The sequence below is a fragment of the Motacilla alba genome, chromosome 1, assembly GCF_015832195.1.
Source record: "Motacilla alba alba isolate MOTALB_02 chromosome 1, Motacilla_alba_V1.0_pri, whole genome shotgun sequence".
Classification (NCBI taxonomy): Eukaryota; Metazoa; Chordata; class Aves; order Passeriformes; family Motacillidae; genus Motacilla; species Motacilla alba.
Window position 1 is genome coordinate 12,530,384 of NC_052016.1, and position 19,388 is coordinate 12,549,771.

At 37.8% G+C, this 19,388-nt stretch overlaps 1 protein-coding gene across 7 annotated transcripts in view; it reads right to left on the bottom strand.

The window, feature by feature from the left end:
- Positions 1-19,388, bottom strand: part of DCAF6 (DDB1 and CUL4 associated factor 6) — a 74,523-nt gene that overhangs the window by 591 nt on the left and 54,544 nt on the right. For 4 of the 7 annotated variants that reach the window (XM_038146815.1, XM_038146807.1, XM_038146797.1 and 1 more), the window contains 6 exons: positions 18,952-19,273; positions 14,245-14,286; positions 8,664-8,802; positions 5,539-5,695; positions 3,931-4,019; positions 1,358-1,463 (listed from right to left, as the gene is read on the bottom strand). In XM_038146815.1, the coding sequence (XP_038002743.1) occupies positions 1,358-1,463; positions 3,931-4,019; positions 5,539-5,695; positions 8,664-8,802; positions 14,245-14,286; positions 18,952-19,273 (855 nt within the window). The remainder of the gene's footprint in view (positions 1-1,357; positions 1,464-3,930; positions 4,020-5,538; positions 5,696-8,663; positions 8,803-14,244; positions 14,287-18,951; positions 19,274-19,388) is intronic. The other 3 variants (XM_038146824.1, XM_038146788.1, XM_038146779.1) reach the window with 2 other exon arrangements.

Here is a 19,388-nt window from a genome sequence, read left to right on the forward strand (position 1 = left end):
AGCAGAGAGTGGGTAGAAATGTTACCACAATAAAGGAGAAATGCCTTTAAGGATTCCCAGGCATGAAAGCATAATTTGTGTACAAAAGGAAAAACCTTGTAGCTGCTGACTTGCTGTCAGCACAGAAAAGATGAATGCTAGTAAAACATTAAAATGAGATGGTGACTACAAGGGACAGAGGTGCTGTGCTAGGGAGCTGAAACTACAATAGCTACAGTTAGAAATGTGAATAGTCCAGAAACTGGGGGATCACTGCCTGTCACTTCAATACATCAGAAAAAGTGCCTTTGGATGTAAATATTTTGAGAAGAGCAAATACAGAAATATGTGAGGGACCATGACTGGCTCAAGACCAATCACTCAAGCAACATGCAGTCAGGTTTAGAAACAGTCCACCCAGCCATAACAGATTTTTGCTGAAATTGTTGTAACTGAAGTGTTGGGCAGTTCTTTTAGCATTTCACTCAAAAGAGATAATGACAACTGAAGGAAACACAGGAGCATGGAGTTGCAGCATTGGGCTGGACATTGGCACCCTCCTGGCTCCCAGGGCTCACAGAGCAGCCAGAGGTGAGAGAGCAGCAGCAGCTGCCACCAGGCACAGCTTCCTTCACACCTCACCACTGCAAGCCACTGCTCTGCTCAGCCAGAGTCCCCATATTCAGTATTTCCCATCACTTTCACCTTCATCTATGGGTCTGTTACGTTTTTGCCCCATATGCCATGCCAGCCTCTCAAAACTTCATCTCCTTGCTTCCTACACAGCGTGTGATGTCTCTCCACTGTCCTCCATCTTCAGGGTCAATCCACTGCACTCAGCTTCTCCAGCACCAACATCCAGTTCCCAGTGATGATTCTTCCATGCATCCCTCTTATCAACAGTTTCAGCCCCATGGGAACTGGAGGGACATCCTGCTGCCCTGGGAACAGCTGCCAGCAGCCTCAGCAATGAGGCTGCTGGCCTCATTCAGGACCACAGTCCTGAATCTTCACACCTTTCTTCACCCCTAGACAACTCCCACAATCACTGCCAATTTATCTTACAGTTCATTCCAGTCCTCCCCAATAGTTTTCCCATCCTACTCACTGAAAAGATCACTCCTGAAGAGAGTATTTTTCAATATCTAAAAATATATTTTGGTCTTTGTTTTGAGATAAAAAAATAACAGCTGCAAAGATTGTTGCAAATCTCACACCAAAGAAGCAATTCTTAAGTATTAACAGAACCTTGAACAACCCTTGAATTTTCTCACCAACCCCAAATACAGCCACAGCCAGCTAAAGTCTTGATGATTTCCCAACCAACTTGCTATTTCATAGTCCAGTGCTGTGGACATGCTCTTCCGAAGTCTCTCACCTGCTCTTATGTGATTCAACGAGGCCAACATTCGGAGCATGAAGGAAGCGGGAACAGTGATGGTGTTTCTGGTCTCTTCCAGCATTAATTCATTACGAGTTATAACCTGAAGTCAGGGAAAGGGAAAAAAAACAGCATCAGAAATAAACACAGAATTATACTGCATTGAAAGGGGTTTGAAAATACAAAGTTTCTGTGCAAAATCCATTTTACAGAGTTCAAAATTACCATAAGGGAGCAATATTTTAATAATTTCTATTGAATACTGTTGTCTGGGGTAAGAAAAGTCAGCCAGTGGACTCTGCCTGCAGGTGTCCAGTTATGTGTCTAAAGAATATTCTAATAAGATCATGGTTCCATTGTCCACATATATGGCAGATACTAAGATGAGTGACTAAGAAAAACTTTGGAAATCTTTCATGAATTAAAGCAGACTGATGAGAGAAAAAGCTGTTTCCAGATGGCAACTGTTGTAGAGAACAAAGTTCTAGTACCAGTGCTGGCCAAGAATGTGGGAAGGAAAAGAGATGAGGTTACCCTCAACTCCTACCTTCATGCTGCTTGAAACTTTTGGAGAAAATCCAAGGAACACAAGCCATTTCTATCCCACTTCAGGAATATTCTTTAGCTCTATAATTCTTTGTAAACAGAGCTACAGCTTGCCTCTAAATGACTTGAAAGAGTCGGTTCCTACTGTTTCATTTTCAAGGAAAAAAATAATCCACTAATGAATACTTGTATTTCTCTTCCCTCATTTCCTTCCTCATGGTACTTCCTTGCCATCCTTCTTTCTTCCTCCATAAATTTTAATCCCACGCTGTAGGTTGTCCCAGCTTTTAGACTATATTCTTTTGTTATCATTAAGCGCAAAAATTTCTTTAGGTGGAGACAAGCTATGACCATTTTTCAGTCTTTGCTCCCAGATCAGATGCTGTAAGACAGGAAAATAATGAAATTCTTGTTCTCTCTGAGACTCCTGAAGCCTGTTCCTCTTGTGAGGAAAATGTTCTTGCAAATGTCTGCAGTTTCTTCTCCCTTCCCAATCAAAGCACCTCTTTTCTGTCATTCTCACCTGTTAGCCAGACACTCCCAGGCAGCAGGCTGCTCTTTATTCCTCTTTCTCCCCATATTTCTGCAGTGCATCATCAATAATCCCCCTGACAACCTGGTGCTGAGGCTTCTTCTCCATTCAGAGGTTTATTCTAATCCCCACTGTCTTTTCCTGCTCACTAAGGTAATGGCCTCTCTCAATTTTAAATACATTTCTGTATCTATATGGAACTTTCCTCAAACACAGTGTTTTCTCCTCAGACTTTCCCCCTTCTCTGGAAAATTCAGTTCAGATATGTTGAACACTTATTCCAGCCAAACTTGACATGGTGAGAACTATTTTATTGTTATGAACATCTCCTATCCCCTACATAGGTAGAGGGACAATACAGGGAGTAAATTAAAAAACAAAACCCATGTAAAATTACAAACAGCACTGCAGTCAATTCTTCTGAAAGAAAGGTCTACATTTTTAATTACAGAAAACACAACTAAATATCTAAATAATTTGCAATTATTAGAAATAAAGGCAGGGAACTAAAGTAAAATAATTAATTTTAGCACACATTTACGTATAGCAATACTTCTAAACCCCAAAGGCTCCAAAACATGTCACGACTAAAGCTGTCACACATTATGCAAGGAAGTGTCACTTCACACAGTGCTAAAATAATGGGAAAGGTTGAAAACTCACAAGTGGATGGTTTGGGGTTTTTTCAAGGGATGTGGGGTGGTGGCTAAGGGTTGTGGGGTGGTGGCTAAGGGTTGTGTGTTTCTGTTTGTTTAAAATATATTCAGCACTACTACAGAGTAGATTAAATTATTAAAAAATACTCAATCTTCTCTATCTGTACTGCCCAAGAGATTTCACAAAAAGCCCCCAACCTGACCACCCCATAACCAAATCTGTCCTATAATATTATTTACAGAAAACCATACAACATTTTGATACATTGTGTTATGTAAATCACTAAAATATGATTATTCAGCAGTCAGCTATATGGTCACCCCAGGCCAGTTGCTATATCCAGTTATTGCTCTGAGGGCGACACGAAAATAATGAGTTACATAACTTCACACTGGACTTTTATAACTGATTAGGCTTGCAATGTTTGCTTTATTCCATGAAGTTCCCAAGTGCACTCTTAACCCTGAAGTCCCTTTTATGCCACTGAATATTTAATGGGATTGATTTTTGTACTCTGTGTTTTTCTGTATATCCTTGTATTATCTTCAGTTTATTTCCTTCCTCTTCCCTTCATTTATTTCTTTAGAGACAGGCACTATGTTCATTTATTAATTCCTGCCTGTTTTCCTTCTATATCTGTGTGTTCACACTTCTTCCAACTCCTTTCATGTACATAATAGCAGATCATGTTATATAATTTCTAGGAGAGCTGAGGAAATGCAAAGTGCCAAGGATATGAAAGTCAGCTGATCTGAAGGGCAGTGTTTTATTTGTAGCTCATTTGTTGAACATTAAATACAGGACATTACCATGAAAAAGGAGGAAAGGTTCTTACCTCATCTGCAAGTTTTCTGTTAAAAATCTTGGATTCTTCCAGCGGTGACCAAATTTTTATATCATAATCAATACCCGAAGAGGCCAGAACTAGAAGTAAAAGTAATTCTAAATTAAATGTGTTATGTTTATTGGTATTTTCTGCTCTTAAACAGAAGAAAAATATTTCACTTGAAGCATTTATTTCCAAATGTCAGATCTCACGCTGAACAGAGCTTGTAATTACCAAGTCTCCACAAGAGGTCTGCTCCATAGATCATTTGTTTTTGAATCTATCTATATAGATATGAAGAAAACAAATGCAAACATCAAGAGCCCCCTGTTTTAAATTTTTTTAAATCACCAATATACAAAAGATAGAAGCAAAAAGAGCAAACCCAGCCACTATTTATCCATTTCTGCTGATAAGTCTATGCATTAATAACAAAGCTTTAGAATTTGTAGACCCAGTACAAAGGCAGAACCAAGATATTTTCAAATGAACCTTTGATAATTTCAGTGAATTTCATGTAAATTTATTTGATATTTAAATTAAGATGCAATGGATGCTGTTATAAATAAAGTATGAAAAATATGAAACTTGCAGAACATTCTCTAGATCATTGCACAAAAGCCACTGTAGGAATTAAAATTCCATAGAAAGCTCTCAGTAACTGGGAAGCTGAACAAGAGTAACTGTCCTAGAAGAAGGATGAGCTCCCTTAGTGACACCTTCAGAGTGTGACACACTCCAACAAGACATCAGCAAAGCTACAGGGCACTTTGAAAGGTGCTTCCAAAGGGAGTATCCAACTCAGAACATTTATGAGAACTCAGTTTCAAAAAAAAAGTTAAAAGTTCAAGGCTTACCCTATGTAGGACAGTGTTCCATGTTCCCCCAAACTGTTTGAAAAACCCCCAGCCTCTTCTAGTATTATTGTAACAACTTTACTTGCTAATTTACTAATAGCTGACTCTTACTATACAGCCAGATAAGCTGTGGAAAAAAAAAACCAAAACCAAAAAACAAAATACTTCCTCTGACTGTGTCAGAGCTGAAGGGTGGTTCAGATTTCCCAGCTACATGTGATTCCCTCTACTGCTTTGGTCCATCTTTTCTATGAAGGATTTCCTCTAAACACAAATGATTAGGATTTCTATTAATTTTATTAATTATTCTAATCTCACAATGTCAGTGAGAGGGAGACACCAACTTCCACTGCATTTTTTGAATAGAGCCAAGTAGAGACCAGATTCCAATATAATTTCCAAGTATTGCTGGCATTTCAGCAACTCCATATTTCCCTCATTAGTGTCATAGGAAACATTTTATGTGTTGAGGGCAGCAAAAAATTGAGAGTCTTCTTGTTACATCTGACAGTATTTCTATAAATTCTGTGCCAGGAGTAGTTTGATTTCAATAAATTTTTGAGTAAGGAGAGATTTAAGGGCCAAAGGTCATTAGTAAGAGGCAAAATTAAAAGCACTATTATCTGAATTATATTGGTAAAAATTAACAACGTCTCATTAATCATTGCATTGCTCTGTTGAGACAGAGTTTAAGACTGAGCTTTAAAATGCTCTAGTGCAGATAAGCTGGACATGCAGAGTGTGAGAATGCAGCTCTTACTGGGGTCAAAGGGGTGAGGCTGTAGGCAGTTCACCACATGGTTGTCAGCCTCCAGCAGCATGAGGTGCTCAGCAGTGTGGCGGTCCCAGATGAAAATGTGGCCACAGTCTGAGCCACTCATGACAAAGTTGGATCCCCAAAAGTTGGCTTCCTTTATCTGCAAGAAAAACAAAACTTTGTAAGACCCAGCCAGTTGAAAAACCCATCTAAGAGCACACTCCTGTGTCTGCACTAACAGTGCTGCTGAAGGAAAGCTCAGCCCATGCAGAAATGAGATTTAAGAAATTTTAAAAGAAACATTTAAAGACAAGTGATTAAAAAAATAAGAGTTCAGATTTCCAGAGCAAAGTAGCTGCAAAGAGGAAAAAAAAAAAAAAAAAAAAAAAAAAGAGAGAAAGGAATTGGGGCAGACTGAACAGTATGAAAATAAATGTCATCAGCAGATCTGTTCTGAAGTCACAGAAATGATACTGGAGACAGGAGTAAGCAAAGGACTTTTTAGGAAAAGTTTGGCCAAGTTAAAGTTTGTGACAGGCTAATCCCTGGGGGGGATTTTCTATTACAGAGGAACAGAAGGCAACACAGAAGCTTGTGAAACCTTCCTCAGAAAACCCTTCTGATTTTACTCAGCATAGGACCTCAAAATAACCATTGTGAAATGATACAAATTTGCTATCCTGTGCCCTCTGCAGGTGAGAGTCTGGGTGGGGTGGCAGAGGGAGAAGGGACATTGCTTCAACCACAGCCAGAAAACTCAGTCATGAGATGTGAGCTGAGAGCTCCACAACACTCTGGTGTTTGTGCTGCAGGAACAAGCCTGGAAGGCTGAAGTGTAGCCTTGTGTGTAGAACTGTTATTTTGAGAGCCAGCAGTACCTCCTAAAAATTCTTTTAATCTGCATAAAAGGGGCAAGAGAGGTACCTGTGCAAGCAGGAGCTGCCTGTGCAGCAGCTTGGAGTTCACACAGACCATTTCCAATGCTGGAAGTTCAGTTAGGCATTTAGGAGTAACTCCAGCATAAGGGACAGAATTTTGAGTTTGAGACTATTTACACAGAATCCTGCTATGAATTATCTTCCAAGTAAGGCTCTAAAGAGGGCCATACCTGGATCCTTCTTTCCTTAGGCAGACTTCCCTCAGAAAACTCCCTGAAGAGAAGGGCAGAGACATTGCCTTGCTCTGTACTTTGCCTCAGCTACCTTGATACAGATTCACTGGTAAATTGAACCCTTATGCTTAGAAATATGTGTGGTTTATTTCCAGCATAAGTATGCCCAGTTTTAAATTTCAGCCTTGGTAGATCTTTGTCTATAGAACATGTCCCAGTAACTGCAGTCAGTGCAATAAAGTCATCCTGATGTCTAAAAATAAACCAGAGAAGCTGCATTCCTGTAATGAATTCTAATGTATTAATCTTTCAGCAGCTTCTGTCTTATAGCTCCTTTTAATACATATTTTCATTATCCTGTTACATCTAGATTATCCCCAATAATAAAAAAATTAATTTTCTATTTTAATTTTCAACCATGACCTCTTCCTGTGTCCTGTGTATTCTCTTACTCATACTTCTCAATACTCATAAAATCTTATTTTAGCACCATAAAAATTAACAGAACTGAAATTCACATTTAAAAACTTTGGTTTTCAAATGTTTTTAAAAGTCACTGTTTTAAAAGCAGGACTATAAAAAATGTAATATTGCCAAATTAAGTTTTTAAAAGTAAGGAAGAACCAGAATTATTCCATTTGCCTGCGTAATCTTAATTTACTATATATACATATACACACACCCATATATATATGTGTGTGTATATGTAAAAATTATATACATATATATAAATCATTCATGTAATTGACAACACAACTTTATCCCTGGGCTGCTCAGGTGTGTAGGAAATAAAGCTTTTTTAAGCTGTCTCCTTCATAAATTTGAAAGGGAAATATCATTAGCCCTTGCCTTGCAGGAATGAGGGCATTACTCAAACCAGCAGATCAAAAAGAAGTTTGCAACCATAGAGACCAACAGGGAAAATAAAATTACATTTTCTTTCATTTCTGTGCATTCCTTGCCATAGGTGCTTGTGTGAAACAAAAGCAAAAAGACCAACACATTCCTGAGAAACCAAACAACAAAATGTGTTAAATAATCTGTATAATAACAGCTATGCAAATAGAGACTGAATTAAGCCTTAGGTGAACTCACTTTTAGCATCTTTTAACCACAAAGTGCCTGATGCCAGGACTTATAAACTAATCAGGGTTTGATCAATTCAAATAGATTTCTGAAATATAGTGCAAAACTCCTTGTCAATAATCAAAGTTTATTCTAAACCCTGTTACTTATGTAGACTGAAATATGTATTTAGTCAAGCATTTTTCCCAGTGTAATCAAAGCTATTCACACAAACCCTAGAAAATCGCTTTTGGGGGTAAAGGGACTACTCCTCACATCAGCATAACAAACCAGCTACTTCTGCAAAATACCACCTAGACCTCAGAACTTCACATCTTCAAAATACTGCAAAAACCAAAAAGAAGAAATAGCAAGGAAAGCATCATCTGTTTTTTGTGCACCATTGCTTTACAAACACAACAACTGCATTTTTCTTAAAATGCAGGATTTTTTTTTTTGTGAAAAAGAGAGGCATCTAGTAGCTAAATTACAATTTAATAACTAGCACTCTTTTTTAATTCAGAGATGTCAAGGTTCTTCAAAACTCTGATTTGATCCTCACTTTACTTTCCAAGCTCTTCAAATTTAAAGATTAAATAATAATTTTGAACACCTTGGAAGAGAAAGTGAGGATCAAATCATAATTTGGAAGATAGGCACATTTTATGCCACATAACCTGAGAGAGAAAATGAAAAAGAAGAAAAATACCCCAAATTTTAACAGATGTTAAGGGAAGAGAGTCTCAAATTCATGGGTATTTAAATGCCTTTCACAGTGACACAAGTTACGCTAATTTTAATTTTCATTTAGAGCAAATTCTGTGCCTCCCAAGCGAGCACAGAAGCCAAAGTGCTTACAGAGCATCCCAAGATCCTTTTTGGAAGCATAGCAGGGGCAGCTCCCCTGAGTGAGCCCATGCAGCCCCAGCCCCCAAGCCCCCAGAGGCTGTACCATGGTGCGGGAGTTGCGGTGACCTTTATAAACCATCTTTATCAAGGGGCGCCTGATATTCAGCGTTTCCAGCTCCTCCATCTCCTTCCTCTCCTTCCTCCTCCTGAAGAGCTCCTGGATGCGGGCCACAGCGGATCGTCTGTGAATGCAGAGACAGCAGCACTGAGAGACCCTCCCCAAACACTGCAGGGGGCTCCCAAACATCATCATTAGGCACTCCACCACATTCTCCATGAGTTTGACACAGACATCAACATAATCCCAACTGTAAAATTACAGACATGTTTTTTTTCCGTCCTGGCTTACAACAAGAATAGCATGCAAGACAGTGGAATGTCAAGTGATGCCAGATTTTATTCCCCCTCTGTAGAACAAACTTCAGCTGCTGGCAAAATTCACATGCTATTTTATTTTAATCCTCCACCCATATTGAGGTAGCAAAATTCTGACATGAAAAAATAAAATCTATGCCAGAACAGAAGTTTTTAAATTTTAAAAAGCCATTAAGGATCTAATGTGTCTCTCAGTGTGATTTGGTTTTTCATGAGATTTTGTCCAATGTATTTCTTGTCAATATTTCTCTATGACGACTCAAAATTTAGACTCAAGATTTTAAGAAATTCCTACTAAGGAAAAGATGTTTTGAGATCAATTATTGGAGCACCTATCCCATATGGTAGCAGTAAGGTTTACAGCTGGAGATTTCCTAAAATAACAGAGGAAAAAACAAAAGCCAAATTATGTAATTTGTTTTGTGAATGTTTAATTCCAGGAACTTATTATTTTATTAATCTGTGAGAAGACCTTGGTGTCAAATTTGTCCTGGCTCTTCAGTTTGCAGATCCCCATAATTCCAGCTATGACCAGACAGTCACATCTCAGTTCTTTTTCTTCTGTCATTCCTTGTCATTATTAGCTTTGAGGTCCTGAACACAGTCCAAGGGGAATGTCACTCTCAAGAAGAAGCAGGTACAGATTTTAGCAGAATGCAAGGAGTGAAACTATTACAGCAATTTATATTATCCTAAAAATTAAACTGATCTAGGAACTTCACTACACTGCTGCCAAAAGTAACCTGAATTTGTTTTTAAGTAATGTTTTCCAGTGTTACAGTCACTGTTCCTGGAGACTCCAGCAACAAGTCCTCTACTCCAGAAAAAAACCCCACCAGATCTATCTAATCACTAATTCTCTCAGCCAATGATCTGCTTAGATTTTTGTCCAATTTTTGCCACAGGAGAAAGTTGCACAAAAAGTTAAGGTGAAATAAATGCTATGCTACAGCTAAGCAAAGAAGAAGGAATACAAGTCATTAATGCAAATTTATTTACTATAAAAACAAACCAACAAACCACACAGTGTTTTACTAAGACAGATCACCTAATATAGCTAAGCTTTCAAAATAAATTTTAATACTTTTTTTATAGGAAACAGAAGAGTTTTGAAAGCACCAGTCAATAGATCCCCTTAACAGTGTGCTATTTATTATAATACATGTCTTAGATTGTTTGCCTAGCAAACAGCACCAGAAAAAGTAGACTACTACCACTTCCTTGGTGACAGTTTTCTATCCTTTCATTTCCTGGACAATTTCTTGGTTCATCTTTCTTATACTACAGCAAATAAATACACTGTATTTTTTAGTTACTCCTTCTAATATGCCGAGTTTCAACTTTAATCTTCAACAGATTTAAGAGGGTTCATCACAATATATTCATACAACAGAGGGGATTAAAAAAAAAGTCTATGTTTTTTATCTACTGTGCTTTAAAGATCACTGAGTTATTCTCCTCACCAGTTTGCTTCTACATAGAGGAAAAAGGGTGACAAACATGTGATAGGCTGCATCAAACACTTACAGAAACTTCAAACCATTACTTGTGCAGATTTGGGTTTTACTTGCTTTTAAAAGAAGACAGGGTGTGTGTGAGAAAGTAAAAGCATCTATCATTTACTGTGATTACTTTTCAGAATTTTGGTGGATTTATTCACATTAATTAATTAAAGATGTGCAGTGAAGAGGCTGGGAAGTTAAACATCATTAGGACTGAAAGAGCAGTAGATGTGTCCAGCTGTTTCAGAAGGGTTACTTGCTGGACAGCAGAAACAGGTCTTGGGATTAGAAGATGATATTAAAGTAGCTAATTGGTAAAGCAAAGTCGTTTCTTGCAATTTTTCATCCAAACATCTCTATGAAAATTGATCTCCTTCTCTCCATTTCCCTAGGCTGAAATATGCAGACATTACAAAAAACCCTCAATACTACTCAGCAATCAGAATCATGCATTTTTAAATAAGAGCAGAAGCACAGAAGTAACTTTTGGTTAAAACTGTCTTTCAGCTAAATAGAGCTCTGAATTTAACCTCCTCTTTTAGGGCCTCATTTTAAAAGGCAGAAGTGGATTTCTATTTAGTTATCTTGGAAGCCAATGATTGCCTTCACCAGGGAGAAGGCAGCCAAGCACACGCACCTGCCATGATGTGATCGAGCCCTGCAGAAAGCAAGAACATGGCAGAGGCAAGTCTGCTCCAGAAAACATAAATATGAGCCCAATTTAGTGACATTTCAGAACAAAGAATATTACAGGAAAAAGCCTTCCCTCTGAGAGATATTACTTGTTGATAACTACAGATTTTCTATAATTTTTTAAAAGTCATACACACACAAGAATTTTAAAATCTGACATAGCTGTTTTCATTTGTATTTGTGATGAGCAATTCCTGTCTTTGCCAACACAAACACAGAAGCAGCCTCATCACTTGGAGCATTGGTGGGTACAGAAATGTGCTGTGCAATTCGAACTGTTCTGAGGTCAGCTTGAGCTGAGCCTGGCTGGGAGCTGCTGCTTCCCTTCCAAACTGCTCTTCCAAGCACAAAATGTCAGACAATGGAAATTATGCACATTGTGTTGGCACTCCTCAGGCAACCCCATCAATGGGTACAGTTCTAGGAAGTATTCACAGAGCATTGCTTTTCCCCTTATGATCAGCCAGGTTTAAAGTCCTCAAAGTTAATAGCTGTAATTAATTATCAAAAGTCCATTTAAATTAAGCCCAAGATGAATAGAATAGGGATTCAGAAGTGAAGCCTAACTATTTTTTTAGTTAAATATAGGTTCAAGATAGACAAACAAAAAAAACAAACCCACAAAAATCCTGTAATGCAAGCTGATCCACAGCTTTATATTATAAATGGAGAGAAATGGAAAATATGTATACATATAAGCTAAGTCTTAAAATATATAAGTTGTCATCACATAGGGTGTTTTCTGTATATTTAGAAGTTCTGAAGCATAACAAGGATTTTTTTAAAAGCAAGAATCTGTACGATTTGCACAATTAAATCCTTGGTTTGTTTGTTAAAGGACAATAATGTAGTGGCTGCCATAAAACTCATCTGGTACCTGAGATAACCCTGCTTCTTCCAAACACCATTATCCCAGGCTCATAATGGTCAGTCTCCTGAGCTTAGCTGGGTGCAGTCTCACGTCTCTCTGCTTCCTTGCTCCATCCCTCTTGTCTCAGCTCTGCACTGAGTATTGAGCTCAGTATTGATTCCTACAGCACTGAGGATTTTTTTCACTTCCCAAGTTTCCAAATGTACTCACACACAGACAAACATAGTGTCTTTTTCATAGTAGACAGCTTTGAGCTGAAAGGGACCTTAAAGATCATCCCCCAAGCCCCTGCCAGGGGCTGATACATCTTCCACTAGACCAGTGCTGAGTACCACAAACCCTGATCCCTTCTCTTGAGCTCTCTGATTTTTTTATCCACTCTTGTTGCCATGTTCTCCTTTGAACTGTTTTCCCTATCCAAAACAATTGCAGAGAACATTAGACTTATATAACTATTAACTTAGATGCTATTTCTCCAGTGCCTTATGGCCATCTGGACAATGCTCTCAGGCTCATGGTGGGATTCCTGGGAGAGTCCAATTGAGTTGGACTCAGTTGTGGGTCCCTTCCAACTCAGCGCATTCCATGACTCTGATATTGTTTGTGTGTGTATCTAAACCACTGCAGCAAACCTTGATCCAGGTCTGGCATTTCTTCATTGATCCTGTAAAGGAATCCACTTGCCAGCTACCACTGATCTGCCCAAGAATTCCAAAGGCTTGTCTTAACCACCACATTAAAATAGATTCCTTGACTAAACGCCAACATTTGATTATATTTCTGATATTGATTACTTCCTTTAGGAGCCTCTGAACCTGTGGAAGATATTTACTGCTGCTGTCAAATTTCAAGCATTAAGACAGCTCAACACCAAAGGCAAAACCATCCTGTTAACAGCACACTGACACTACCTCTAAAGCCCAAGTTATTTCACGGTTGATCATACAAAACCAAATGTTTACTGTAATGCCCTCCTAGGTAATTTCCCAGCTTTCAAACACAATGAGTGTTTAAACTATTCTCATTTACAAAACATTTAAAAATTTTCACCTGATATGCTGATGAATGATGATGAAAAGCAGAGAAAAAAAGACCGATAAAACATTCTATGCTGAATGCATAATTTATTTTATATTAAATTTATAGCAATATGAAACTAATATTCCCCTGAGCTATGCTGAAGAGCTAAAGAACTCCTTGGTAAGCATGCTGAAAATAGAAAGAATGCCTATTGTAAAATTTCAAGTACAAACAGCAAAGATTCCTGAACATCTAAGAAAGCTGACGAGTTAAATCCAGGTATTCCAATTGCAGCTAAGATGAAAATATAAGACGAAGAAATACAGATCTGCACCATTTTCCTGGAGGCATTTAAAATATAGGACTCAGGCTAAGTCTTTTATGGAACCTCATCCTGCACCTTTGCCTTTTCAGCCACAGAAAGCCAAGATGTTTATTTTCATCATTGCAACAACTTTGGGCCATTTCCCCTCTAGATGGCCTCTGGTTGAAATCACAGCAGAGAGTTTCTCCCTCTTACAGCATGTGGCCAAACACAATTACCCAAATTGCCTTGTATGTTCTTACAACTGCTTCCCTCAAGTATTTAAATGAAGAATATGAGATCAAGTGATTTTTTTTTCCATTTAACTTCATTAAAAGCAATATTGTGTAAAATTTAGCATCTATATTTCTCAACGTGTATTACCCAATGTAGCTCTAATAATTATGCTTAGTTCCATAACCTTGTTCAGGCAAAAAATATAAATGGTTTTTGATCCATGTAGTCTTATATTTTTGTCCAGAACTGGATGTTCTCTACTACCAGACAAAGCAAGTCAGCAGTAGCCCATGCAAATATAACTCGTTCCTCAGCAGCTCAATTAAAAAAAATAAATAAAAGGAATATTTCTTTTCACAAGCTACACACTTTTCAAGTTCCATTAATTTCTATGGCACACGATAAAAATGTTAATAGGTTGTAAAATGTATACACCACCATTTCTTTTCAATTTCCATGCAACACATGCAGCTAAATATAACTCAAGCAATATGCTCTGTAATTCATAGCATTTGAAGTACAGCAATTCTTAAAATGCCAGTTAGATATGAAAAACAAGAACCTGATAAATCCAATATATGGCAATAAAAAGGAGGAGGGGAGGAATAAAATAATTAATTACCTCATTATTCTATCACCTATCGCTGTTCCTCTGATATTATATCTAGTAAAGGGAATAACAACTGAAGTCATTCACAAATGCTAAGTACCATGTTTTTCAAAGGTTAGCATCTCTTACAAAATGTGCTCTATGAATTCCAACTGAGAAGGCTCCTTCCCAGTGTATGAGTCAGTATATGAGACTACTTGCATTTCAGCCAAAATAGTATTCAGATTATATAACCGTACACAAATGTATAAAATGCAGTAATTCTTCATAGATCACAGCAGCTGTATCATAATTTCCATTTTACATTCACATTTCTTTAGATTTTAACCTATTAGTTAAAGCTAGTTGTAGCTTTTTCCAGGCTTAGCCTCCACCCCCAGATCAACTTCAAAGTCCAAACAAAATTAATTCAGTCATTTAAGTAGGAAATCAGTCCTCAGAGAGCACTTTTGACTAATTTGTGAAAATTAAGATCAATCCATTAGAAACTGCACTCTCTGTGTATGAAGAACATTTTGCTTAGATTTTTTTTCCCCCTCCCACAGACTACAAGATACCATCCTCTGTTTGAACTAAATTTACTGGATCCAGAAAGTTTTAAAGGAGAAATGCCCTTGCATATGTCCAGACTGAAAGACCTGCGTATTTTGTCTTATTTGTCAGAGAAGGCACATTTTCCTGGGGATTCCCTAAAATGCACAGGAGGTTATTTACTGGTGAGTATCTAGCTAAACTGCTCTGCTGTACACAAGAGGTTTTAAAATTTTTTGGTCATTTTAGAATATTCTGTGCACTTCCTTATCCATTTTGTTAAAAAAGAATGCATTGACTGGCCCAACAACATGAAAAAATGAAATAACTGCTTAGCTTCTTTTAGTCACTTGTGAAGACTATTCCTACAGTGATACTCAGTGGTTAAGAAACATTGCAGAAAAAAACTCAGATGTCACACTCTCAATTATTTATTTTAAAGACATGCCCTTCTGTGTCAAAACTCTCCCTAGCTGACTCCTAGTCAACAGGCAGCTGACTTAGGCAATCAACCCAAGGCTCATGGTATTTCTCTGCATTTTGCTGCTCCTATTTAAAGTCCTTTTCAAAATATTAAAGCAAGCGAAGACTTTGCCCAGTCCTTTCTGATAGCTCAGTTTCAGGTTAGTTGGTGAGAAACCACCTATCCTCATTATGTTTTGAGATTTAGAAGTATCCACAATATGAGATTATTTGAGAAAAAGATCCAACCCTCAGCTTGAAAACATTACAACTACAAATAATATTCAAAAAATGGAAGCCTTGTACAATTAGATTTGCAAAATAAACAATATTTATTCATAAATCTGAAATCTACATCCATCTTAGTAAAAATAAGGTGAGATGCAGCAGGAAGTTCTCAATTTATTTACAGCTCTGTTTAACAGAGCTATCAGAAGGGTATTTCTGTCACTTTTTTTCCTTAAGAGGAAGCTACAGATCATGATTTCAGAGTACAGAATCAGAAATCTACCCTTCTTTTTCAGTGGAGAAAACTGTACTTCACAGTGGGAAAATGACTCAGACAGATTCCTTTATCTGAATTTCTCCACCTGTAGAATATTCTGCTCTATGTAAACAAGAGCTATTTGGTTTATAAGAGAACACAGCCCAAAGAAAAACAAATTGATTGTAGACAAAGACAGTAAAGCTACATATTGGAAAAGGCTTCTAGTCAAACAGTTTTTAGCATTCTGCCTCAGAAGGCTACAACAGCCTTTTAAATTTTTTTGTCCTATAGAAAAATGAAACCTTTTTCTTCATTACATAAAATATGTTCACAAAAAATAGATTATTGTAGGCTTGTTTTTTTTCTTTCGAGAGAAAAACCACAGCAAAACTAAACCAACCCACAAAAAAAACCAAAAAACAAAGCAGCTCCTCCTAAGTATTCTACAGAGAAAAAAAAATCTACTTCATTACTTAGCTATTAATACCATTAATTATCTAATAAAATGACATATTAGAAAGTAAAGTATTAGATAATCTCAAAAAAAAGAGATTTAGTAAAGGAATGGTTAGGTAACACAATTTATTGTGAGGAAAGAGAAAACAAGCCTACAGAAAGCATCCTGGAGGAGTGGAGCCCCAGACTTGCAGGCAGTTTTGTGCCATGTATTGGTACTTGTCCTTGAGCAGCGTGTAGGAATGGAATCATGCAGCACATTGAGGGTGGGGAACTTAATAAATAGGGGACTGTAGAGCCTTGAGAAAAAGAAAACCAGCAGTATAAAATTGAGTTATACACCTCTAAGCTTCCTTCTGGTGAAAGGGAACACTCATTAATTAGGAATGACAAAGTAGGGAAGACTTCAGGATGCAGGACTTGTGTCTGACCATGAGCCCCCACTGGAACAGTGACAGGCAAGAGAGGAGGAGGACTCAGCTCCAGCTCATTCTGCTCACAGAATCCTCTCTAGACCAAGAGTAACAACCACAGAATTACTCCAGCAAAATCCAAACAGTGTAGGGCGCTGGGCTACCACATTCAGGCAAAAAGTGAAACATGAAGAGGAGACAGAAACCACCATGATGGCAGGACACCCATGAATTTTTACCGCTAAGAGTGAGAAAAATTTGACACTCAGTCTAAGGAGACAAAACCTGAAAATGGACAGGATGAACATCATTCTATGATGAGCACTGGGCAAGAAAAATTATTTCAATCAAAACAGAATGTTAGCACACAACAAAATGACCAATTTTAGTTCATGTATACCCAAGGTAGCAGCAATGCTTTGAGTTAGTTCCTTCTCATTAAGGGACATGGGGGATTTTATATAAATTTGATCGGTTTGTGAAAGGGATTTTAGGCTATAACAACTGCCATAGTACTACTAGAGAGAACTTCCAGTTCCTTTCACTGTAATATGAGATATAAATACTAAGAAGGCTTGGAGCTATAGCTTTTAGGACCATCAGTGTCTGCTTGCTTTCTGGAAATCCAAATTCCTTTGAGCACATATGGGATGTCTTACTAGGAAACGCCTGAAACCTGAAGAATAGGAGGGAATGTAATGCTCAGTAGCTAAACTGGAAAACTTCACTGCTTGCACACACACAAAAGCAGAACAAAATCATCTTGTCAGGCATTAAACCTGAGCAACGAAAGCCTTCAGGAAATCCTAAACCAACATTGACTACAACTTTTTATCAGATTTTATCTGGGGGAGAATAAGGAAGCAGGGGACTGCATAAAGGATTTTAATTGTATCATTCATTCAGATGAATGATCTTCCCTAGGTGATAAATTTAAATTGTTAGAGGAAAAAATCTCACTGCACAGAGAGGAAAAAAAGCATGTCAGATAAATTGTAACTTCATTTAGGATGGCCTCACTAGTGGGAAATGGTAACAGCTGTGTGATACCTGGAAGTGTAATTCTTATCGCATTGCTACAGAAACTATTACATCATAGAGACAACATGGTGCATGAAGAGAAGCTATGAATCCTGCTAGAAAATGGAGATAAGCCCTGCAATTTTAATCCTTTCACAGCTTGCTCCTCAATCACTGGATCATAATGAACATTGGCTCAGCAGGGGAAAATATTTCTGCCATTCCATATCTGCCTACAAATACTTAGTACTGCAAGGAAAGTTAATGGGTTAAGACAGAATCTGTGTACATTGGCTTCTTCATAAAAACTGTCATTTAGTAAGCAGAATTACTTGTGCTTTGTAATAAACAACCACTGACTGTTCTTTTTGCCACTACTGACAATGTGCTGGCTTACCATTTCTATTTTAACTGCAAATTATTCAAAACCTTCTCTAGAAACAGCTATTAAATTCTTCCTGATTTCCTAATGAATACATATTGAAAATTCCTGTGAAGAATTTGCATTGCTAGCATAAGAAATTAATAGCACTGTCTTTGAACAGGAGTAAAGCAAAGGTATGTGACATGAGGTTAAACTACATCTAAAGCTATTAAAGAGGTATTGTATGAAGCCTAACAACAGAAATGTTGCTTAAATAATGTTATAGTTTTGAAATTAGTGAAGAATGGTATTAAACCAACAATAGCAAATTGAGGGTTCAGTTTACTGAATGATCAAACAAATATGTACAGCTCTTCATATAAAAAAAGCACAAAGCTTACTAAATCTTTTATTCACAGTAACAGCTAGTCTACTTTTTTAACTGACATACATAGTAATATTTAATAATCAACAAAAAGAAAAGGATTAGTTTCTCTTTCAGAGAAAAAGAAGAATGAAAAATTGAACACATCAGTTTTAATGTATGTACTACAAACACCATTGCTGCACAAGAGCAGTTAAAAGCTCTTGTTTTGCCAGAATAAGAACACCTAAAGTACAACTGAAAGAAAATGTAGGTCCCTGTCCCCAAATTTATGAACTTTCTAGACTTCTGACTAGAGGGAGAATAATAACAAATAAACTGCAAATATTTAGCACTGAGGTATTCAGCAGGCAAGAGATCAGCATAAGAAGGTATTAGATCTGCAAGAGCCTTCCTGGCTTGCAGGGAAAATGCAGCTGTACATATCTTACACATGGGCAAATTACACTCAGCCATCAAGCTCTTGGCCAGTTGTCAAAGAGCATCTTTAGGATATGAGGGCTGAGTTTCTCAATCTTTGATTCAAAGAAATAAACAAGAAAAGAGAAAGGAAAAAAAAGCAAGAAGCATTTTGCCAAGCAGAGACAGGTATTGGCCTCACCTGTGTCCAGGACCTCCTCGATACCTGGCCCCCGGGATGAGGACAGGGTCGTCATCGCTGTCGTCGGTTTCCTGCAGGGCCGAGCTCCGGGTGGAGGCCTCGTCTAGAGCCGCCAGCCCGGAGGATTCCGGCTGGGACTGAGGCTCCTCGCTGGCCAGCGGGGTGCTGGCACTGGGGTCAGTGCTCTGGCTGCAAATGTCTTGGTTTGCCCCCTGTTCACAGGAGGTTTCTTCCTCTGCGTTGCCAGAAACAGCATCAGCATTGGGGCCATTTTTTTCTGGTTGAATTCCAGAGTGCTCAGGAGCAGGTTTATCAGATACTGCTGAAAAGCAAATATTGGGGAAAATAAGTCACACCATTCATGATTACAATCTATTTTAGAAATAGTCAGCGAAGTTAAATTATGCAAACAGAGTTAATATTTCATTCTCTACTTC